Genomic DNA, 25,672 nt, shown 5'->3' with positions numbered 1-25,672 from the left:
GCGCTGGGTTGCAAAGCTACCCGCAGCTTCAGCAGCGTGGGTTCCATTCCATCCCCGGCTGCTCCCCAGCCACCAGAGGAGGGTCCCACAATGCTGCGCCGCAGACCTCTCCTGCCGCTTGCTGCTCCCCTCAACAGTGTACTTCAGTCTGCCTGTTCTGCTCCTCCTCTGGCTCTGGTGAATTCTCTCACCCTCCTGCGCTTCTGACTGTACCCGGTGCTTGTAAACAAACAAACAAACAAACAAACAAACAAATAAATAAATAAATCTTTAAAAAATACATATATATATATATATATATAAAGATTATGCAAAATAAAAGTTAAAAGAGCTTGGCTAATTTTCAAGATAAAGAATGTACCAGTGGATATATTACCACAGTACAGATAAAAATTCTAGCCAATCATTTCACTATCAACTAAATAAAACACAGGCAGCATTTAGCTCTAAGAAGGAAAACCTAAAGCAGAAATGCAAACAAAACAAAACAACTAATGATAAGGAAAGAAATAGAAGGAAAACTGTCATAGGAAAATGAAAATGAGATTGGAAATATAGCAAGAATCAGTGCTACAGAAAAGATAGGAGCACAGAAAATAGAAATGAGAAAAGCAAAATAAAATAAGAAAATGTAATTGAAAAGGATTTGAAAGAAAATAATAGTTATAGAAGACAAGTAAAAGTTACCCCTGAAAAAGAGTACCCACAGAAGAAATAAAAGCAATGGAGCAGAACAAATAATGATATAGTAAGAGAAACTTTTCAAAAGTAAAATAAAATACTAACTTTAATAGTGAAAGGAGAAACCAAGGTTATGAAAAAAAATGGCCCAGAAGTAACAACATAGATATAACTTAGTAAAATAATCAAATTTTAAAGAAAATGAATCTTTTGGAAAGTCAGAGGAAAAGAATGTGTGACATCTAAGAATAAAAAATATTCAGATTAATCACAGGTTATCTTCATGGTAAAGTTCAGAGTAATATAGTAACTCTCCATTAGAGTAGAGCAACATCGACATGTTTATCCAGGAAAGGAATATGTGAATCATAGCTTATATAAAAATCCATTCTCTCATTCAAATAAACTATTGAAAAAATATGAGCACAAGAACTCTGGGAATAGTGTTTCTGTGAATTTCTTAGGAAAACCACCATTGGACAAACCAAGGCAACCAAGAGTTAATTGAGGTGAGCAGTGAATATATTTAAATCTGAAAAGAGATTTTTAAAAAGGATAATTTAGAGTGACAGAAGGGAATGTAAATATTGAATTTGACAATATAGAAATAATGCAATTAACACATAATGAAAGGGGTAAGAAAATGGAAGAAGTAAACTTGAGTTTGCTAATTCCTCATCTTTATGAGTTGAACACCAAAGGAGATCATTCAGTCTGAAAATTCATGTAAGAAGTAGTAGTACTTTTATTTTTTCAAGATTTATTTATTTATGCACATAAGAACTGGGGTACAGGCCAGAGGTGCAGGGTGAGAGGATTCACCAGAGACAGAGTGGGGAGTAGAGCAGGCAGACCCACTGAAATACACTGCTGAGGGGAGCAGTAGATGAGACAGGAGAGGTCTGCTTCACCATGTGGGTTAGCTCCCTGGCCGATCTGGGATCGAACTCAGGCTGCAGAGGCTGCAGATAGCTTCTCAGTGCTGTGCTTAAACTCTCGCAACACCAGGGAGGCCCAGTAGTAGTACATTTAACATTACAAAGATAAGTGCTAATAAAGGACATTTCCTTGTCTAAAATTAAGTGCTGGAACAAAAGATTAGGAAACAAATAGGAAGTATTGTAATATTATTGCTCACTTCAGTAAAACTAATAGAAACTGTCAAAATAAATATAGATCTAAAAGTAAGTTAATTTTAAGGTAAATAGAAGCCCATATAATGTTAACATAAATAGAAAAGACTATAGATTGCCTTAAACATCCAAAGAATAGCACAACAGAAAATTCAAATATGCTTAAAATATGGTGAAATATTTTATTTTTGAAAAAGTAAAGAAAGTCACACTATTATGCGTACATGTATTAAAATGAAAATATTGTCATTTGCCATCTACCTCAAAAAATTGGAAAAAACAAAATAAATTGATATTAAGCACTAGAAATTGATAAAGAAGACAGATTAGGGCCTCCCTGGGCGTTTGCAATTGTATGGGGGAATATAAAAATAAAATTTATTATTTAAAAAAAAAAAAAGAAAGATAAACAACTTCAGTCTCTGGGATGTAATATAAACAGGAATAAAAATGAAATAGATCCTGCCTAAAAAAAAAAAAAAAAAAAAAATCTCAGCACTATCAAAACTATGGCCTGAGGTCAATCCCTGGCCAGGGAGCTAACCTACATATGGTACAACAGACCTTTCTTGTCTCGCCCACTGCTCTCTTTAGCAGTGTATTTCAGTGATTTGCCTCCTCAGTGCCCCACTCTTTCTCTGGTGAATCCTCTCATCCACTGCACTGCTGGCCTATACCCCAGTTCTTCAATGCAAAAAAAACAAATAAAAAAGTATGTATTTATTAAAAAAAAAGTTAAAAAGTGAGAAAATGGAAATATAGTAGAAATAATATGTAGAATAAAAAAGTGATTCTATAAAATACCAATGAAATTAAGTAAGCATAAAATAAGTGGAAAATAACCAAGTAAAACAAAAGAACATAAGAATCATAAGCGGTTCCTTTGTACAACTTCATAATGATAAATTTAAAAGCCTAGATGAAATAGATACTTTTAAAGGAAATTTAATTTTCTGAAATTAGTCTGGCGGAAGAAAACTGAACACACACATTTTCCTAAAAGAATAGAGAAACATATAAAGTGGTTAGGCCTCTAAAAAAGCAGCAGTTGGTTGCACAGTTGTGAGAAACCATTATAAACCAAATAATTTTATAGTTATTGTGACTATAATTTGCTGTTATTGAATGTATCTGAAAAATTAGATAAGAAAAATATCTGAGAGTGTTAGAAATTAAATAAGAAGATTTGTAGAAAATGTAATTGCATACTTACAAAACCTGAAGGAGTAGGAAAATAACCTACAAAAATAATTTAGACAGAACAGTGTAAAACTGACAAATTAGATTTACTATATATAACCAACTACATCTTGAATAAGTAATGGGAATAAAAAATAACTCACTCATAATATCAGCAGATAAGAGGAAGATGCTAGGTATGAACTTAACATGAAATTACATTTGTCCAAAGGAAAATTTGAAACACTACTAATTCAAATGCAACTTTCAAAAGTGGATTGTTATGTTCTTGGTTAGGAAGGCTAACAGGAAAATGAACAATAGTTGTCTCTGGTGCCTGAGATAGGTGGAAAGGGACAACATGGAAGGAGATTTTTTTTTATTGTATAATTGTATTCCTGTAATATATTTTGGCTATATGAATAGCCTACCCAAAAAAGTGTAAAAAGTGAATATTAATTGAAAATAATTCATGGTAATTTTAGAGTAATTTTATAATTTTATGAATTTTAAATGTTATATACAATTGATGTGAAAAATATTGGGAAAATGTCAGAATTTTCCAAAGAGATGTATTATTTGGCCTCTTTGGAAAATATTTGACCCCAAATAACTTTTGAGATGGGCCTACTGGTTATAGGGTATTCCATTTAAGTTAAATTTTCACCCAACCAAAAAAAAAAAAAAATGATTACTCAAAATATTTAGGAGATTCTCAGTAACGATTTCTGCATAAAATAATGTATTTATTCTTTTCCTTTTTTACAGGTAGAGGAAGGAAGGTAAGTTCTACTTTATATCATTTCATTTTCACAAACTTTCTTCATTATAATACTATCGACACAGGATTATCCTTTGAAGTTTTTATAAATAAACTACAAAGTACTATACAACCAAAAGTATGCAAGTATACTCCAGTTACTTTAATGATAGATAACAGATGCTTCTATTTAATACACTTTGTTAATTTTTGTTTATAAATGTTTCTTCCAGAAAGTTGTAAAGGAATTGTGATTATATCATATTAACTATTGTAATCCTTGCAGTTATCACAGTGCTTAGTGTATTCTGTGGCTACATTAGAAGTACAATAGATGTTTAAATGAAGGAAACAAAAAAGAAAGAAAAGTAGGAAGGAAGGATGGAAAAGAAGCAGGGAGAGAGTCAGGGTCCGGCTGTGTTCTGCTTTCATGGGGTTGTGGTTCCTCTTACTGGTTGAAAAGTAAAGATTCAGTTAAAATAATTAAGTGAACATTTTACCAATCTCATATCATCTCCCTTTCTCTCTCGCCCCATGCCCCTTCAAGAAGCCCAAAATCTAATCCCATAGATTTTAAGTTAATCAGAAAACTGAACACTTCCAAGGGAATGGAACTCTTCATTCAATGGGATTTGCCCATGCACAGATAACAAGTCATTGAACTGGTCAATTGTACTAGGGTCATGGCTATATCCCACCATTGTTCTCTTAAATTTTACCTTGAATTTACTCCTACAGATCTCCTTCTTGCTTCTGGGGAGCTATTCCCCTCTTCTGAATTCTCAGTGAAAACCTCACTTTTAGAGTATTTGCTATCTTGACATTAGAATCAGCAGCTATGGTCTAGGTATTGTTAGTTCTGTCATTGAGTGCATCATTAAGACTATCAAGATTGTAAAATAATTTTTAAATTTCATTTTACAAAATTTTCCAGCTGTAAATTGTTAGTGGAATGATGTAACTGGATTGTGCCTTTTAGGAGCTTAGGAGCACAATTTGGTGATCTAGATAAATTCTTAAAGAGGTATATGAAAACAACTTTAAGTTTTAGAAGTGCAACATAAGATATTTGATACCACACACATATATACAAGCAAATATTATCATTCCATGTTATTTTTAATTGTATATGTTTAAAAAAAAAACCATCTGAAATCTAAGAGTAAAATACATAGGCATTGATTTTGTAAATCAAGTTGAAGTACATGATAGAAAACAAAGAATATCAGAGTGTTAACAGTGGTTTTATCCTGGGCATTGCGTATGCTGCTTAGTTTCTTCTGCATGTTTCCTCTATTTTCAAAATTCCTCACTATGAACAAATATTTTCATAATCAGATAAAAGGACATATAAGTGAAGGGAGAAATTAAATAAAATAGAACTAACTACCCTTACTTTTTCTATATTTTGGATTATATCCTTAAATGTATACATCCTCCAGAATTTCTTAGTAAAAAGCATTATTTTGTAATATGTTTATGGAAATTAATATTTCAAGAAGAATTTTTTGAGAGCTTTTATGTGCCAAACTATGGATGTAGAGTAGAGAGATTGTGATCTAGGAAAGACCAATATCTTTGGGGAGACAAATCCTAAAATAAATAATACAAGCAAATATGTGATAAATTAGAGGTATATAAAGGTACAACTAATCCAACATTATTTAACCTACATATGTAAAATGTGAGGATACAATTTTTAAGAATCTTAAGTTTTAGGAATCAAAAGTAATTCCATTTACATCTGTTGTATTTGCTATGTCTATTACATTTCTTACATAGAAATTCTGTGTTCACTTATAGCACTCTAGTAGGACATGTTCATGCCAAACAAGTTATTATATTTAATTAATAGAACTTTATTTTTAATTATAGGGACAAAAAGGAGAACCAGGATTAGTACCTGTTGTAAGTATATATATATATATATATTGTTTTTATATACCTTTAATAAGGTTAGCTATAGTGTAGTTGCAAATCTTTGTTTATATGTAATATATATTATAATATGTCCTTAAAAAGGGAAATTAGCTATTTAAAACTAAATTTTTAGTATAAAACATGCAAATCAGAACAGATGAATTCTTTAATGCAACATTTAATGTTAGTATACAAGTTTATATTTGATAAAATACTGAATATTTAACTAAAATAGATTAATCTACCATGACTTTTGCTAACCTGTTTGACTAGTGGTTTTTCTAAAACTCTGTGGAAACTTTATCTTAATGGAGTATCTTATTTATCATTTGTAGGTGACAGGCATACGTGGCCGTCCAGGACCTTCAGTAAGTAGTTTCTTCCAACATTCATGGTACTCTTATATTACTGAGATACTAAAAATCTTTACAGATTTTTTATATCCTTAAAAAGACAATAGAACATAAAACAATAATGCTTTGCTTCCTAAAATATTTTCTTGTCATGAAACATCTGCAAGTTTAGGTGGCGATGAATGACGCATAGGGCATTTGATGAACTCTCTCACTTGTCATGCTACTATTGGGTTATGTGAAGGGCAAAACAATCTATTGTCATATTGTTAATTTTAGATTAGCTTTGGTTATTGAAATTAGGCACTCCTTGTTTGACCATGATTAGGACTCGAAGACTTTCATCTTTAAAATGAAACAAAGTATTAATTTCACTTAATAAAGTTGAGTCATTTGTTATAGCAGAACTTGAGAAGTTCTACATCTGGTTTACCCTAAAAGACTATTAATTTGAGGTTTAGATTGGCAGTAGCATTCATAGATAGCTAGATGAATAATACACACACACTTAATAACACACACACACAATAATAAAACACACACTTCCTGTAAAATTTAAAACATTGAATGAATGTAAGTAAAATACTAATACACTTTAGCAGACCCATTCCAGTCCTTCTGAAATGTTTGCTTTTAAATGATACTGTATGTTGGACAATCTAATATTCATAATATCATTGAAACTCTCTTTTAAAGAGAAATAAATTTCTTCTGGAAACTCCCATATTCCAGGAAAAAGCTAACATAAGATATCAGCACAATAACACCATTTTTGAAATATAATAATCCTTTGTGATTTTAAGGGAGAAATAACTGCAATAGCCATTGGAAAATTCTAAGTGGCTTTTAAATATACAATGGAAATGATGCAATATTCTAAATTAAGTAAAAACAATTGAACATAAAGCAATGAATAAGAGGCTTTTCTTTCCACTGTTTTCAGCAGCAACTTGAACAGTGATGAATAGTTTGGGGTAATATGTACCAATGTGGACTCATAGATTACCTTAGATAATTGTGATTTCTGGTTTGCACATTTATGTAGTTATCACAAAAACTCTTAAGTTTTTGTGCCCATAATTTAGTGGTAAAGTGTTGTCTGGAAAAAGACAGTAAAAATGATCCTTACAAATTTGCAATTATTGTTCAAGCTAATATATTCAATTCATTGGACTCTATGATGCCTTACTATAGTACTTAATTTTTTACAGGCTTTAAGTTTCACTAAGATAAATAGCTTTTCCATGTACACAGATCTTTAGTAGTCTTCAACAGAACTGAATTAACAAGTGCAATCTTTTTGTTTTCTGATTTTCTTATATCAAGCATATCTTTAAAACAAAAACATACATACTTTGACATAACCATGACACAAATGACTTACTCATTGTTTTCTGTTTTAGGGACCTCCAGGATCACAAGGACCAAGAGGAGCGAGAGGACCAAAAGGAAAACCTGTAAGCTGATATCAAAGTTCCCTTTTTTCAATTGTTACTCTTTACTGAATAAGCCCATCGAAACCATATTCCCTGGGTGCAGCAAAGAGCTTGTCAAGCTGTTTCTCTTTCACCTCTATTTAATGTGACACAGATTTCAGGTCATGAAGTGATTGTCTCTTCTGATTCAGAGGAAATTAGCACATGCTAATAATTACCCATTATCTTTTAGATAAATCAAGTGATATTATTTGTCATTTATGAGGTTAAGTTAAAGTAAAGTAGAATCTAAGAAAACATAATGAATACCTCATGTTGTTTTCAGAAGTTGCAACTCACAAGTAACAATGCCAAGAATGTGCTGTTGAGATAAAACACCCAAGTTCTGTGACCTGTGGTTGCTACAGGAATAAGCAAATTGGATAAAGGAAAAATAAATTATTAGAAGGCGAATTTTTCTTTCAAGTGGTTGTATAATGAATTTATTTCCTGAATAATAATTTGCTTTTTCACTGAACATTTGCTGCAGAACAATAAAAGGAATAATTTTAAAAATCAGCAGATTCATTGCCAGAACAGAGGACACCTTTTAATTAACTGGGTTAATTTTTGTCTTGCTACCACTATCCCATATTTCAATCATAAAGCTTTTTGCTATTTAAAGCTCTCTCTGATGATATCTGGATTTTTAACTTTCCAAACATATATATTTACCCATATTTAAATGGAAAAAATAGATGAGCTAGGAAGCAACAAACATTTGACTATATACATGACAAAATACATATTTTAGAAATTTTTGCAGCAGGTTCCATACATTTTACCTTGTATCGTATGCTACCAGGATTTCTTCCAAACTGATGCTGGAGTGCCTAGGGAAGTGAAGAATAGTTATACAGAGGGGCAGCAAGGCTTTGTTCCAGTTATCTTATACACTGTTCTTCTACTGCGCTGCCTCACCAGTATTGATCACTAAACACTGCTGGTAATTCTTCAGATGTTTATTCAGGCCTAGAATGATCGAGACAGAAAATGACTTTCATTGGGTGGAGAGTAGGTGATTTTGCAGTAAACATCATGTATTTAAACACATGTGCCCAGAATAATTGATAACACTGGGTCTTAAGTCTCGGTGGAAATTGCTAGGGGAATAGTGGTCAGACTTCCTGAATTCCTTGTGAGGATTCAATGAATCTGTTCCCCACTTCTCTTCTTGGCTAAGTATGTGATATGCTCCATTTCCTACAGTGGCTGGGCTGAGACAGTATATTCAAATTGGGTAGGAGTAGTGTGTGTGTGTGTGTGTGTGTGTGTGTGTGTGTGCATGTGTGAAATAGTTACTTATGAGGAATTAAGGAAGACAATGCTGGAAGGTACCCAAGTGGAAATTCTGCTCCTCTCTAAATCATACAAGCAGTGTTGTGATTGGAAGTGTTTAATAAGTGACTCATTAAAAAAAAAACCCTATAGGGCCTCCCTGGTGGTGCAAGGGGTTAAGATGCAACCTATGAACTTGCCTCAGTCACTGCTGCACAAGTTCAATCCCCAGCCAGGGTGCTACCCACATGGCACAGCAGACCTCTCCTGTTCCGCCTGCTGCTCCTGTCTCGCCCGCTGCTCCTGTCAGCAGTGTATTTCAGTCGATCTGCCTGTTCTGCTCCCCATTCTTTCTCTGGTGAATCCTCTCACCCCCCACAACTCTGGCTTGTACCCCAGTTCATGTATATATAAATAAATAAATCTTTTAAAATATCCTCTAGTTTTTGCCACAGATAGGAATACTGGTATGAATACTCCTACCATGGCTTAATCGAGCTACTGGTACAGTGTCACCAAATACCCACAGGTAGAATGTTTTGCGTCAAGTCCCAAGCCTTCCAGAAGGTGCTTAACTGAACTATGGCTGGCACAATATAGGTAGTACTGAAATGATAAATAACATTTATCTCTTCCTCCTTCAGTTACCATCAAACACTTCGGAAGACTCACAATGTAGAACATAGTTTATCAACTTCAACACTATTGATATTTGGGGCCTTATAATTCCGTATGCACTATAGGGTGGTAGCCAGCTTTCCTGATTTGTGTCAGGTGCCAGTAGCAACACCCGCACCCTCCCTCACCAAATTCTGACAACTGAAAATGTCTCGCCATTGCCAGTTGTCCTGTAGGGGAAAAATTGCTTTGGATTGAGAACTACTGATCTCAGGAAACCTTTATTTCTACCCAGTGCTCATCATGGCTGCCTCATCATACATTCTAGTTTTCAGTGTGTTGTCTTGGTAACTTCATAGCGATAAAACTAGCAACTTATCAGGAGATGATCAATGGTGAACTGAGTTCTAAATGTGCATGACAGGTATCCTCTTTAGGTCTGTTTTCTCATTATAAGATGGGAAATATGCCATTTCTTACTAATTTTAACATTATTGTAATTTTTGTGTGATGCTAGTAACTAGCAGTGAACATAGTTTCTGACTCTTCAGGCTTACATTATTCCTTTATACTCCTGGATGTTTAGAGGTCGCCACCTAGTGGCAATATACAAGTACTTTTTAATTGTATATTGCTGCCTGAGATGCTAGAATAATCTGGGCAGTGGGAGGGAGTGAATTTAAATAGGACATTTACCTTAATATTAAATGTATGTGATTCAGCTTCCTTGGAAACATAAAATAAATACATGTTTTTAATGGATTCCAAAGTTATAATTTTTGTTTTTAATATTTATCAGTAAAAATGCTCATGTATTGTTTTTTTCACTTATCTTGCTTACTATGTTCACTTAATTTTAGATAAATTTTCATGAGCTTTTATTGCTTCTAATCTTAATTTTTATAAAATTAAATTATGTAAACTATTTAGAGGAGGTGCCATGGAGACACAAAATGCACTATGAAGTCAGTAAAACAGTGGACTGTCTTTGGAGACAACTTTAAAACATGATTACTAATTCCAGATTCCTGGAGAAGGAACATGATTTTTGAGGATTGGTATTACCCAACCTCTACTTCTATTAACACTAAGTGAGATTTTTGTTTTATCTTTGGAAGTTTCTAGGACCAGAAATAATATTTTTTGCTTACTTTTTGTTTTCTAACAATGCCTAGTTATCTGTTAAGAATTTCACATTTCAAAAACACATTAAGATTTCCACATAAGCTCGATGAGTAGGTGTGTAAATATTTCATCTGTGTCCCCATTCTAGTTCATGTTGTTCACATTTGAGGAGTCTAGAGAGCAATTAAAATAAGCCTCCATTATGCATAATGAAGAGTGCAATGAATTGGCAGTGGTTTAGGAGACAGAAAGGGTTTGATTTTTAAAGGATGAGAATAATATTCTGAGAAATTATTTTTCAAAATGTTGTCTCCTATTAAATAGATAAATTTGCTTCCAGGAAGCAACCACATTTATATAAATTGTTTAATAAATTACCATATATTAATAAATATCTAAGTAGCTATCATTTCATCCTCCTCCAAACTATCATGTGCAAATTACCCCCTCTACCACCTCAGGTGGTCCTGTATTTACTCCCTTTGCTCTGTCAGCTCAGATTCCAGTTGTTTATTGTGAGCCAGTAGATAGCCTCATGTTTAGACATGAGAAGCTTCTTTTACTGTCAACCTCTGTTCATTTACCATATTTTTATTGATCCCTGCTTCTCTTTCTTGCCTTTTAAAGTATCTTAAGACTCTTCAGGGTTAAACAGCCAGAAAATGCTTAACGAGTCTTGTGGGAATGATGATGTTAGTGAACTGAGCTTTTCTAGAACTGAGGACGTGGCTAATCCCCAAGCTGCCTTCAGAATGTGGGTTAGGAGGAGGGTGGAACTTGGCACTAGAAATCATATTGCTCACTCCTCTGAGGACTATATTTGGCTGTGTTACTGTGCCTTTCTCTCTATTTCTCATCAGTTTGGTCTACCTTTGGGGATGGTGTACCAGACTTCAAATACTAAAGGGTATGAATGTGTAAATGTAAAAAGCATATATTGAGTGTCTACTATATGCCAGAAGCTATGAAAAGCATTAAAAAACTTAGAAAGATGAAAAAAAAAAACCCACCACAATCCCAATCAAGGGAATTTTTTTTTTAAAGATTTATTTATTTATAAAAGCCCTGGGTACAGACAGAGGCACAGGAGGGTGAGAGAATTCACCAAGCCAGAGCGGGGAGCAGAAGAGGCAGAAGGACCAAAGTACACTGCTGAGGGGAGCAGTGGGGTCAGGAGAGGTCTGAGTGCCATGTGGGACCCTTGCCGGCAGCCGGGGATTGAACCAGCGCTGCAGAGGCTGCAGACAGCTTCGCAGCCCAGCTTTCAACTGCTGGGCCACTGGAAAGGCCCGTAATCAAGGGAATTTTGCTGGTTTATTTTATTTATTTATTTATTTTTTGTGTGGGAGGCAGTTAATTAGACTTATAGGTAGTAAACTGTAATCTAATATAATATAAACAAATTAATTTAAAAATTCATGATTAAATAACTTTGAACAGCAAAACTCAACCAAATAAGGAAGCTCATTCTAGAATACTGATGAAATGAATGCAATTTTACAATTATTCCAAAAAGTACGATTACTGGAGATTTAATACATCAAGAGTAATGTTCTAACCCAGAATCCATATGTTGCAATGGTAGAGAAATTGGTAATGATGCACTATTGCAGATTTCTAGAATATGATATTTTTAAGAATTAATTTTTTGGAGAAGTTTGAGGTTCACATCAAAATTGAGAGGAAAACACAGAGCGTTCCCATACACTCCTCCATACACACAGAGGCTTCCTCAATTTCAACATCCTTAGAGTCCATAGTTTACATTAGGGTTCTTCTTGGTGGTGTACATTCTGGGCATTTGGCAAAGTATGTAATGACATGCACTCATCACTATATGTGCTCCATCAATTCATTCCCCATTCCCATTGCTAAACCCTGACAACCAATGATCTTTTTAGTGTCTCCATACTTGGAATCACATAGTATGGCAATTCATTTTTAAAATAATGAACAATTCAACTCCTTCAAGAAGTCTGTGCTTTTAGCTTTCTATGTAGTACATATTTAGAAATGGGTTATAATTTCCACCAATCTGTTTTTCAGGGTCCTCGTGGTCCTCAGGGAATTGATGGAGAACCAGGTGTTCCTGGTCAACCTGGTGCCCCAGGACCTCCTGGACATCCATCCCATCCAGGACCAGATGGCATGAGCAGGGTGAGTTGTATGCGTTGTTCTATATCATATTTAGGTAATATATTGTTGGTTTCTTTTAGAAACATATTTTGATTTCTTGTTAACATTTTAAATTCTGTACCTTCAGATGTTTACCCTTAACTGTAAGAGCAGTTAAATGAATACAGTGCTGCTATGAACAGTAAAAGTAGGAAATCAACAGGGAATTTTTGAAGGTGCTTCTTCAAATTATTTGTTTCTCAATGGACTCTGTGAACTTAGTTCTTTCTGCTGACTCTATAGGCCCATTAACGTTGTTCCCAAGATGAGTTGAAAAGGGAGATGCATCTCTATCCTTCTGTGGCACTGTAGACTCAGGAAGCTGGTGAAATTGGTGTCTTGTCTTCCTTACCAAGGGAGGATGAAACATCTGTGATCATGTCGATAAAGTTGATGTTAAAAATGCTATATAAGTATTTCCAGAAGTAAAATAAAACAAAATCCTTTTCTATATATATCACTGAATTCTGAGTGTCAGAGATAGGGGATTTATGAGTAGTTTTCATAGAATAATAGAAAACATATGGAGCCCTGAAATTCAATTTTTGTTTTACAACAGTTCATACATTTGTTTTTTAACTGATTTTAGATGAAATTGCCAATTAAAAAATTAAAATAATATTGATTTACAACACTGAATATGATTCAGAGGTATAGGATCACACCTCTTCAGATGTATGTTGCAAGTTTATTTTTTTAACCAATAATGCCTTCTTCTCCCATTTAAGTCTGGAAATTAATAGGACTATTATGGACAATTTTTGTCAATTTTGTTACCAGAGACTTTTATTTTATTTTTTTTTTTTTTTTCTTTTTTAAGATTTATTTTATTTATTTATACAAGCACTGGGTACAGTCAGAAGCGCGGGAGGGTGAGAGAATTAACCAGAAACAGAGCGGGGAGCAGAGCAGGCAGACTGACAAAGTACACTGTTGAGGGGAGCAGCAGGCGGCAGGAGAGGTCTGCGCGCCATGTGGGACCCTCGCCAGCAACCCGGGATCGAACTGGCACTGCAGAGGCTGCGAGCAGCCTTGCAACCCAGCGCTCAACCGCTGCACCACCGGGGAGGCCCACCAGAGACTTTTAGATGTAAAAGTGAATAGATAAAAATTAGAATAGCTATCACTTTGTAGAATGTTCAAGGATTCATTAATAGATTATAAAGTGTTTATCAACTTAACATAAATAGTTTAATGTTTATTTTACTGGCAGTGAACAAAGAAATACTACAATTTAAGTAAAATAGACTGAAATGGAATCTGGAATCTTTAGAATAAATATTTTAAAGGAATCTTTTAGCCTATGTTCAGATGTTTGGTTTGTTCTGATCATGGGAGGAAATCAGATAAAGAAATTTCAATCTGAAATTGATTAGACTGGCTAAGTACTTGTCAAAATGATCCATACTTTTATCAAGTAACAGATATTTGGACCAGTACAGTGATTTTTCTGAAACAATATCATTGCAATAAAATATTCTGAGGACTTTTCAATCAAAAACACATACAATGAAAGACAAAGGAAATCTTTTCCTTACTTTAAAGTAAAAAGTTTTAAAGCTTCTCAGAAGAGCATTTCTGTATGAATCTCAGAGAATGTACATTTCTTAATTTAAAATGTATGCTGATATGTCTTTTACTGTCGGAAAAATGTCAACATTTTGCTTTTACAGCCGTTTTCAGCTCAGATGGCTGGGTTGGATGAAAAATCTGGACTTGGGAGTCAAGTGGGTTTGATGCCTGGCTCTGTGGTAAGTGCAGATTTTACTGATAATCGAAGTACTTGAAAAACTGTTACAAAAAGAGAGGTTTGAGTGAACTAGTTAAGAAGGATTGTGTCTTCTTAAGCATCTTTATCCATTCATTTATTCATTCCATTAATTTATCCAACCCTGTTATGTACCAGTCAAAAATCCAGTGGTGTTCCATTCTTAACTATGCAGAATATTTGCTGATATTAAAAAAGTGCTGTATGTATATTTCACTTAATATTTGAAGAAAATAAAGGATTTTAAAACGTTTAACCATTGCTGCAACAAAAGTTGCACTTTAAAAAATACTACAATTTTCTGTTAAATTTACAAAATCTGTTTTATGGCATTGTTAGAAACAAGAATTTCACAAAACTTAAAATGAGATTTTTTTCATTTTTATTTTCAGTGTTTTCTCTTCTATGTTCATATTATTCTCCACTGTCCTATGCCAACAACTTCAGTTTCTTTGATGGGGCTCAGACTATCTGCATCCTCTTTTGAGACCACTAAGATTGCCATTTTCTTTGGGCAAGTAACTTAATCTGAGTATTTGCAGCAATGAAATCTCACTGGATAAATGAACACTTTTCAAAACATGCTTTTTGCTCAGAACAGAATTCAGAAGCATCCCAGATTAGTGAAATTTCAGACACTAAGAAGTGTAAAGTCATACCACATAGATAACCACCCTTCTACCCATCTTTAAGGAAGGCCAGCATTGTGAATAACTTAAACATGGTACATTTTTTAAAGTTACTGGCACTCTCTGGTGGTGCAGGGGTTGCAGGTACAGAGCTACCAACTGTTGCCAGCCACTGCCATGGGAGTTGGATCCCCAGGCAGGGAGCTAACCCACATGGTGCAACAGACCTCTCCTGTCTTGCCTGCTGCTCCCCTCAGCAGTGCATTTCAGTGGATCCACTTCTTCTGCTCCCTACTGTCTCTGGTGAATCCTCTCCCCCTAGCCCCCGACACCTCTGGCCTACTCCCCAGTTTAAAATAGTTTAATAGTTTAAAAAAGTAAAATAAAAGTTACTAATGATATGGTCTAATCAGTGATTGTCTTGGGATATTTTTCTGAAATACATGTTTTTATCCATTTGAAAACTACATATATATTTTTAATGAAATTTAATTTTCTTACTAGCTAAACATTTAATCAAACTAAAATGCAAATTTATTTTTGCTATCAGAAAAAAAACTTGATTTTTATTTAATTGATTTTACTTTTTTAAAGTGATATTTAAAACATTATGTAAACATATATTAACTTTTTTTTGTTTGCATTTTCCTTTTTACCTCCTTGTTATGCCTCAGTGTATTAGTTTCATATTCAAAAATGGGGAATTTTGTGTGACTATTTAAATGTATGCTATGAGAGAAAGAAATAACCCAGAAAACTCAGTACTCTAGATACTTGTAAATGTAATTTAGAATAATCTAGTCATTACTATTGATGACTTCATAAACTTTTAATTCAACCTGCTAATTTAAGTTACAGGACTTGTTAACTGTGAAGCTGAAAAATTAAACAGATATTTTGATAGCTCCTTCATGCCTGCAAAGACTTCTTTTCTCAGATGTTCAAGTTTAACAGAACCAACCCTTAAACATGCCAATGTTCTTGTCCCAAGGACATTGGGTGTGTACAAGGCATAGTCTTTATTTCTCTTTATGACACAGAGGGTGTGTATGAAATCTTCCCAAATGTTCTCCAAACTTTAATCTCAAATTTGGCTGTATTCCAGATGAGTACACATGGAGAATACCATTGTCTTCCATGTACAGGATATCACTTTTTTAAATTCTAAAGCTGATTTAACATTTTGAAATGTTTTACCTAATTGTCAGAGACATAAAACTTTTCTTATTATTTGTTTTCAAGGGTCCTGTTGGTCCAAGAGGACCACAAGGTTTACAAGGGCAGCAAGTAAGTCTTTTAATAATTAAATTATATATTGTAGCAAAAAAGAAAACAACAAATAAGTCTCTGTAACAAGACTGCTTCTGGCTGGCCTTTCAATTGAATATGGTGATTCTCAAGTTGAATGCGTTGCATTTAATTAATTTTCACTCAGAAATATATGCAGTATGTTTCTCAGTGTTTCTTCATGAGGCCAAAGTTTTACCATCTGGTTCCTTTATGACACTGACCTCTAAAACAAAGAATTTTTATATGTTTTTGCTTCTGAAATAACAGATCATTGTCTCATGTCATGATGGAAATTCTCATTAACAGTTATATGCCAACTCTGAGGTCATGAAATCAGATCATAGAAGGCGTGTGTTCTAAAAACATGGTATTGTTAGTAATAGAAGTTAAAGTGATCACTCCATGGAAATTTAAAAAATAAGTTTAATACTATATTTCTTTAAGCTATTAGATAACAGAAATAATTATTTTGAGCAATTTTAATTTTTGTTGCAGTTTGACAGACAGTAGGAAATAATTTTTCAGAGAGAAGAAAGAAAAGTTATTCTTGGCTCAATGATGCTATATTGTCATTATCATGTGTGTGGAGTTTTACTTCATGTCACTTTATATTATGAATGGAAGACATAGGTGACTGTTGATGATGATGAAGATGACCATGATCAGGGTCATAGTGATGACTACTATTGACAGTGATACATGCCCTGCCAGCACTGTTATAAGTTCTTAACATGCATTAACAATCCACAGAGCTGTAACAATGGCCTAATGAAGTAGGCACCATATTATTGTTATTTTACAGAGTAGGAAACCAAGGTATAGCAAGAGTAGGTATCTCACCCAAAGTCACACAGCTGGAGAGTGGTGGAGCCAAAAATTTTAATAATTGACTGTAGAGAATATAGAATTAAGTATTCTTTTTCTCTTGGGTTGGTATATATATTTTGCATATGCTTATATATATATATATTCTCAATTTTAGGGTGGTACTGGCCCTGCAGGACCTCCTGGTGAACCTGGTGAACCTGGACCAATGGTAAATGTCAAGTGAGCACATAGACCCAGTTAAATATAGGTCCACCATTGTAGCAGTCTCATGAGTCCAGTGGCAGAAAATTTCAATATTCAGAGGCTTTGAATATGATTAGCTAACAGCAGTAAGATACATGCCTTTATAAAATTAAACTTTTTTCTTTTTCATTTCATAATTTGAGAGATATAAGATTTGGAATATTAATAAAACTATTTTCTTTGACATTTTCATTTATCTCAATAATATTTTAGATTACACCATTGGTAGGTGTAGGTAAATACTCTTTTTTCCTCTTCTGTTGTTTTGTTATTAGGGTCCCGTTGGTGCACGTGGTCCAGAGGGCCCTCCTGGAAAGCCTGGTGAAGATGTAAGCTGCTTTTCTTCATTGTGCTTTGAAACTTTGAAAGAGGCTAAGAAGGAGCTATCCTATTTACATGAATAGGAATCATTAATTTCCATTTAATTTCCTCCACATTTATCTTCCACTTAAGTCAGTCAAAACTGGAGAACTCAGGATGGAATCTTACACAATCTGAAAGTCCTTTTAGTTTTCATGGTACTATATTATTGCATTCTCTTATCTTTCCTTGCATCCTATAGATTTTCCATTATGATTTCTTCATGAGATACTAGAATTAAGACAATAGCTGCAACTTTTGCTGCTGGTATCTCTAAAAATATTATGAGAAAAAAATACTTTGCTCTGATGGCAAAAAAAATACTTTGCTCGAATGCCATTCATTATAAGGTCTACATTAAATAGATTTTTTAAATGCATTAGTAGTATAACATCAATATTGTTTTCCAATGCTAAAAAGTAATTTCTCCAATTGTATTTTTAATTAAAATTTAGAGTCCAGATTTTAATACTAAGGATTTGTGATCAGAGAACAGATTTGCTTTTCTGGATTCTTTGTCACACCAGAGTTAAGGATAAAATAATGGATAAACTATTAATTTCTGTGTGATTCTCTTTGAGTGTCATGAGATATGTTTAAAACAGATTATTACATTAATTTAGCACTAAAGAAACAACTCTGGGAATTCTTATTTTTTTAAGCACAAGAAAAGATATGGCAAGTAGTACTAAGAAACACTTTCAATTCAGTGTCATGTGTTTTTGTTATATTTCATAATATATGTGTGTAAATTTTTATGGTCATGAAATGGAGAGCTAAGTCATCTTAGTATAATTTAATAGTCATTTCTTCTTGATAAATTAATGAAATCTCACAAACTGACTTGTAGTATAGACTGCCATCAGGAATAGAACTGTTTTTATACTGCTGAGAGCATTGAGCATGAGCTTTTTAAAGAAGACCTTTTATTTGCAATTCACTTGTCATCTAGTTTCAGAAGAAGAAGACTTTCATTCCCTTTTATTCCCCCCACTTTGATTTTTTTTTCCCTTGTAAAGGGTGAGCCTGGAAGAAATGGAAATCCTGGTGAAGTGGGATTTTCAGGATCTCCGGTAAGTTTATGCTTATGAATTCAATACCATAAAGACATATTTCAAAATATAAAAAACAAGATTAATTCACATTTCATTGTATGTATGTGTGTTAGAAACTGTTACCATAATATGTACCTTCTGCCATTGCAAAACAGGACGTTTTGTCAAACTGATAACCAGCTCCTTTTTTCTGCTTTGCATTGGCACCATTGAATGACTGTCCCAAAGTCAGAGAATGATATCATAACCAAATGTGGATTCTCTACAAACTGAGTATGGTATTTTCAGATAAGTCATCAGCCTATTTATATATACATTTCACAACATCATGATCCCTTTTATCTTTTTTTATTTAAAAAATTTTTTACATCATTGTTCATTTTTAAACAATATTTGCTTCCCCCTACCCCTTCAGGTGTAGTCCCTGTAGTTTCCTTCACCAATGCACCCGTGCACCATCACCTCAGTCCCCTGTGCTCCTCCCTCCCTCCCTCAGATCCCTCTCCCTCCTCCTCCCCTGCAGGATGTCTCTGATTTATAATTGTCTGTTTTTGCTTTGCTGTGTTTTCAACTGTTATTATTTTTTTACACTGATGTCTTATTTGGTTTTCCCCCTTTTATCTTTTAAAAAAATCTTTTTAATATGTTTATTTTGTGTTGACAGCATGTCAAAAAATAATGGCTTTATTCATTTGTTTTTTATATGCTATGTACAATAAGTTGTGGATAGGATGCCTCTTTGGTTGCTACCCAAATCTTAACATTGGCTGAAATTCTTGATTGATGTTCTGGGTCCTAAAATCCCCAGACAAGATTCACCGATTGCCAATGCTCTTAACCCAGCTGTTTCCCTCCCACTTGGCTCCCTGCAGGAATAGGTTCCTGCCAACTCAGTCCATGAGAATTCAGGATCTGGGACACTTAACTACACTTTGAATCACCTTTCTGTTCTCACTCATACTACTTTGATAGGTGTTCCCCAGGATGTGCTACAGAGGCAATGGGGAAAATTAGAGAATATAAGTAGGCATAAATCCTCTGATAACATTCCTGTTCTTAAAGCTTCTCCTATAAACTGATTTTGACTCCAGTTTACCATATTTCCTATAATTTTCTAATGTTTCTACCATTCAACACATCCAACAGTATTGAATTACTCTCCATGTACTTTATGAAAATTGATGAGTTTCAATGCTAGGAATTTTTTTAAACACATGAATGCTGATCTTTTAAGGGAATTTACAGGGCTCCAATGATTATTTAGTTTCAAATGCAAAACCAGTTCCCTAGCTCCTTGTGTTCTCTCTTTTCTTTCCTCTCCCATTAGCCTGGGAAGTCAATCAATACAGATAAAGAAAGGCATGAGGTTTAGTCATCAGCACAGATGTCTATGTCAACCAATCTGGGCTTGAACTTCCCATCCTGCTGCATTCTTGCACAGACTCACAGTGTGTGTCCTCCATGGGGAGGAAATGTGCCTGCCAGCATGTCACAGATGCACTTTGCAAGTGCAATGCAAAGATGTGTGATTGGGGTGTGATGACAGTCTTGGGTCAGCAGAATGAGAAAATTTTATGAGCACTAGTACATCTGGTTTATTTTTTGTGTTAAATTAGAGAAATGTAATCATGTGAGAATTCCCTTGCAGAGCACAAACCCCCTAAAGTTAGCTAATTATTTGAAATAACATAGCTCGGTAATTCCCCTGTAGATTTAGTTGATTGTGTGCTGAATTTCCTGCTCAGGATGGAAGGGAGAAAAACTCTCAGGAAAGGGGAGCATTCCAAGTGGAAAAACTTAAAGGAAGTTCTAGAGGTGAAAGAATTCCTAAGCAGGGCTATGTAAACAGAAGAATTGGTGGAATTTTTTTGTTCAGAAAGCCAGGTTTGATGTGCCCTTACTGTAATAACCACCATCTCCTTCACAAAACACTCTAAAAATATTTCCCCTGCAAGTGGTCACAGAGAAATTGTTGCTTTCCTTTTATTAGATGAAATTCATTTATTGAGTTTCTTATTCATTATTTCATTGGCAGTGAATGAAGTCTATGACAATGCAGAACAGAAGAATTTTGCTATTTGTATAAGATTGTCCTAGCACAAAACAATTTCCTTAGGAATAGTGGCATGTTAAGAGAAATGTAAACTCATTTCTTCAGTTTTTTAATTCACTGATTATTCATTGAATGCCCACTAACCCAGCATAAGTTTAAGTAACAGGGTATGCAGATTAATAATTGATAACATAAATCTGTGTTATCAAGGTACTCAGTTTGCTGGTGGTAGTGGTAATGACATTCACTTCAAAACCAGAATAATGTGAACAATTAAGTGAATAATTAAGTCACAGCATTCTTATCTATTTTAAGAAAAAGTTTCAAAATCATTTCCAAATAGTCTTCCATTTGGAATTGATATTTTTGTTATATTTCTATTGTTTTGTTATCCAATATGCTTAGATGGAAGGTTATAAAATTATATATTTAACAGATATTATTGAGTCAAGGAACCAGCCCATTCTTTCCATATTTCTTGACTTGTGTTTCTATATGATTGTCATTTCCTCATTGAGATTTTTAGACAGTCAAAATCCACAGAGCTTCTCTTGAATATTTTACTTAGAATATCTAATAAAATTTTCATGTATTTCTAATCATACTCTGCTGCTAGAAGTTGAGAGAAAATAAAACACATTGCTTTGCTACAATTGTGTTTATTCTTCTACCACAAATAAAGCCTGATATAAAGAAGGGAAATCATAGTATTCCTTAATTTCCCTCCTGATTTTTTTCTGATTTTTTCCTTATGCCTTGACCTGATCAGACACTGAACGTGTTGATTCATGCTTGTTTTCTTTTTTTTTTTTTTTGCTACTAATCATAATACAATTATGTCACTTGAAAAATTGAAAATGTTATCAAATCAATACTTGCTATTAATCTCTGTCTCTGTGTAAATCAAATTTCCATTTCTAACAGTGTGTTTGCTTTGTTAATTTTTGATCAGGTAAATGTTTTATGATAGATAAAAATGTACTGCTTCTTTCTCTTCTTTGGTATAGATGAAAAAGTATGTACCACATATATTTTTATATATGTTAAACAATTTCTTATTCTTATTAATAACTGTGAAATGTCTTATCACTTTTTTTTTCCACAGGGAGCTCGAGGATTTCCTGGGGCCCCTGGTCTTCCAGGACTGAAGGGTCACCGAGTAAGTTCAAACCTTTATAGTTCTTTCAGATACTGTGGCTTGCTGAGTAGGGTCTGGGGGATAAATTACCTTCAGTATCTTTACAATTCCATTTGTCAATTGTCCTTTTACTAACTGTGGTTGCAGTGTTAATTTGTTGTCACCAAAATCATACTGTTTTTATATATTTACTTCAAATTTCATTTGATTTTATATAAGCAAATGTATTTTGTATTCTTAATATGCCTTCAGTGCTATGCTGCAAAAGAAGATACAGTGATGAACAAGATAAGTCCATGGACTTCAGCTTGAGGCTAATAAGGGATACAGTTGAGAAAATAGGCAATTAGTTCTTAGTAATATGTGACATGATACTAGACAGTGTACTAGATCATGGGAGGGCCCCAGTCAACATGGACTTGGAAAGTCATATAATGTTTCTCTCTTTATAACTCAAGATAATTAATATGTGACCTTTATATGTTAGGCATGCATATAGAAGCTATACATCTGTCTGTCTATCTTTCGATCTGTCTATCTATAATTATCATCAATCTATCTTCTGTCTATCTGAAAAGGTGATTGATATTCAGTGCATACTACCTAGCCTTTGTTTTGAGTAGTTGAGCTTCTGATTAGGATTATTGCTGCTGTATTAGTTATTAATTTTTTGCACATCACCTCTAAATATAATCTGTATTGTATAAATCCATAGTTCTATAACCATTAACATAAAGCCACCACGACCTTTAAAGATTTTTTTATTTGTAATTATACATTAACTTTCTATGAAGCCATGCAAATTTGAAATGTGAGAACAATGTGAATTGAAGATGTTATTTAAGGCCAAAACCCTAGTTTAGTTTTTTTTTTTAAATAGATGCTCTAAACACATAGAGAATTCAGAAATATTTTGGATATCAACTTTAAATTTAAGATCCATTTTCAAGGCATTTCTGTCTGCTGTTTTGGTTCTTTTTTCATGCTTCTGAGGATAAATGCAGTAAAATGTACATTTATATTTTTCTTCTCAGGGAACCAAAGGTCTTGAAGGCCCTAAAGGTGAAGTTGGAGCTACTGGTTCCAAGGTAATTGCAAAATACCTCCATGTAACCTCACAGTTGCATTTCAGTTATGTTGTAAGTGCATAGCAATATTTTAGAACCACTTTAAATAATTCTGGAAGAAAGATGGATATAAAAATGAATGCTTAAATAGATAAATGTAATTTTCATAGATGAATGGCAATAGATTTGCCAGGATACGTGCCAGTTATTGACTTAACTGTCATCAAGAATCGCCACCATGGCCTTGGGTTTCTATCAGTGTAGTTGAGCTAAAGTATTCTCAGACATAGACATAAAATTTCCCTTTTGGCAGTAATTAATATGAATAGGTGTGATAGTTCCATCTATTTTTTAAATCCTCAGTTTTATTTTAGACTTATTTCTATTAGAAGCTAAATTTCAGTTGTGTTTTGAGAAAAGGTAATTAGCAGAATTTTGAGAGTCATTGTTGCTACTATGCCTTTAAAATGTTCAGTTGTAAAATACGCTTTTAAACTGACACACATAGAAGAAAGTGATGTGACTATCATTTGTAGCTTTCTCATACTATATTGCAATCTCATTTTTGCTTTAGGGTGAAGCTGGCCCCACAGGTCCAATGGGTGCCATGGGCCCAATGGTGAGTATAAATTTAATTCTTTGTTATTTCCTTTTTTAGATCATATTAAGAGAATGTTTACAATTGGAAAAAAAAAGACAAAGAAAATATGTGAGTTGTTGAAATAATCTTGATTGCCAGCTGCCAGGGAAATACACCAAGATACAGCATCTAGTTGAGTAGAAAAGTCTTTTTGTGTTTCATTGTTTTTCATAGTTGTTTAATGCCTTTTTTCCTTTTCTATCTTGTTATTAAAATCAGGATTATTATAAATTTAGTCTATTGAAATTAAGCTAAGTGAAATATATTTAGGTAAGAGGTTGTAGGTTATAAGTCTCCACAGTTAGAGTGTTTTTCATACCCAGAATTGTCCCTTGAAATAATATTGCTTGGTGACCCATTATATTCAGTCTCAATTGGACTGAGTAATTTCTCAAATTATGCTAGTGTTCAAAGAAGATGCTTCAAGAGATGTGTTTTTCTTTGCCATCTACAGGGTCCAAGGGGAATGCCAGGAGAGAGAGGTAGACTTGGGCCACAGGGTGCTCCTGTAAGTATATGTATTTCAGTTCTCTCAGGTGAACTGTTTATGTATTTTAATTGATCTATTTATTAATTTTAAATAAATTTAAGTTTATAGAAAAGTTGTGAAGATAGCATAGAGAGTTTCCATGTATACTCTTCACCTGTTTTCTCTTAATTTAACATCTTACATAACCATAGAACACTTGTCTACTTAGTTTAGTACAGAAATTTAAAATATTATGAAAACCTCCAGAAGCAGGGAATATAACCCGTGGTAAACATAAACTTTGAAAAGTAATAAAATTGTAATAGGTAATATTTATAGGTACTTATTATATGCCAAGCATTATTTCAGCATTTTAATTTTATTTAATGTTTGCTACAATACTAAAAGGTAAGTTTGATGAGCGCATCTTTTGTCCATAATTTATATTATTAATTGTATGTCTTGATTAATACACTTGTTGTCTGTCCATATACATTGAAGCTGCAGGGGGAGCAGGGTTGCATATTTTATTTATTCTTTTCATAGCTCTCTAAAGGTCAGGCTACCCTTGTTAAGGTTTCAACCTTGCAGTGTATGACATTGCACCCACTTTGCTTTGGATGGTTAAGGACCACCACTTGGTCTCTATTACTTGGTGATCTTATTATCCTTATTATTGCTAGGTGTCTCAGGTTTCTAGTATTCCTTATAGTTACCCCTAGCCTGTGGACGATAACCATCTGAGAACTTCTCAGTGGTATAAAAGCCAGGGCTTTGGTCCAAAGCTCTGACTATGGCATAACAAACTTTTTAGGTTTGAGCATTACCAAGTTTCTCAAGAATTCATAAATCTTTATCATATTCTGGGCCCAGTTTTCAGCTTTTTCTTGCTTCTGGTTGTAAGAGTTAAAATTTTGAAATGCTACCAAGAAGCCTTATATTGATGATTGATTACTATCAGATTTTCAACATCCTTCTCTGCTGGATTCACTTAACTAGACCACTCCATACACATTACAATTGCTATTTCCCGATAAATCATCTTAAATTCCTGATCTATTGTACCCATAGCCCATTTCATTATACTTATGCCCTTTCTCAGTTTGCCATTGGAGACATTACTACTGCATCACCACACTTTCCAAGATGATCCATAATCTATCTATCACAAACTGGCCAGTGAGGAATTCAGCCTAAAAAGTCCATTTTGAATTTGCTTTCCTATAACACTTCTGGAACCAGTGGTATTAGGGTCTTAAGTCAGGTTTCTTAGCAAATAGAATCAAAGCAAAGATTTATATGATGGCATTTATGAGGGAATGCTCTTAAAAACTACACTTGTGAATAAATGAATAAAAGCATCAGAATTTATTAGAAGGAGAAATCTCAGTATTTGCAACAGAGACCTCAGTCAAGCCCAATGAGCTGGAGAGCT

The 25,672-nt window shown here is 33.8% G+C and overlaps 1 protein-coding gene across 3 annotated transcripts in view; it reads left to right on the top strand.

The window, feature by feature from the left end:
• COL5A2 (collagen type V alpha 2 chain) overlaps positions 1-25,672 on the top strand; it is a 202,444-nt gene that overhangs the window by 135,055 nt on the left and 41,717 nt on the right. For all 3 annotated transcript variants that reach the window (XM_054699922.1, XM_054699923.1, XM_037523688.2), the window contains 14 exons: positions 3,762-3,775; positions 5,629-5,661; positions 6,009-6,041; positions 7,430-7,483; positions 12,569-12,679; positions 14,371-14,448; positions 16,337-16,381; positions 17,367-17,420; positions 17,731-17,784; positions 18,835-18,888; positions 22,029-22,082; positions 23,096-23,149; positions 23,703-23,747; positions 24,223-24,276. In XM_054699922.1, coding sequence (XP_054555897.1) covers positions 3,762-3,775; positions 5,629-5,661; positions 6,009-6,041; positions 7,430-7,483; positions 12,569-12,679; positions 14,371-14,448; positions 16,337-16,381; positions 17,367-17,420; positions 17,731-17,784; positions 18,835-18,888; positions 22,029-22,082; positions 23,096-23,149; positions 23,703-23,747; positions 24,223-24,276 — 737 coding nt within the window. The remainder of the gene's footprint in view (positions 1-3,761; positions 3,776-5,628; positions 5,662-6,008; positions 6,042-7,429; positions 7,484-12,568; positions 12,680-14,370; positions 14,449-16,336; positions 16,382-17,366; positions 17,421-17,730; positions 17,785-18,834; positions 18,889-22,028; positions 22,083-23,095; positions 23,150-23,702; positions 23,748-24,222; positions 24,277-25,672) is intronic.

Source organism: Talpa occidentalis, unplaced genomic scaffold, assembly GCF_014898055.3.
Source record: "Talpa occidentalis isolate TD23 unplaced genomic scaffold, MPIMG_talOcc4v2.1 talOcc4.3, whole genome shotgun sequence".
Lineage (NCBI taxonomy): Eukaryota > Metazoa > Chordata > Mammalia > Eulipotyphla > Talpidae > Talpa > Talpa occidentalis.
The sequence above is the reverse complement of the archived record's forward strand: the minus strand, read 5'-3'. Positions and strand labels throughout refer to the sequence as shown.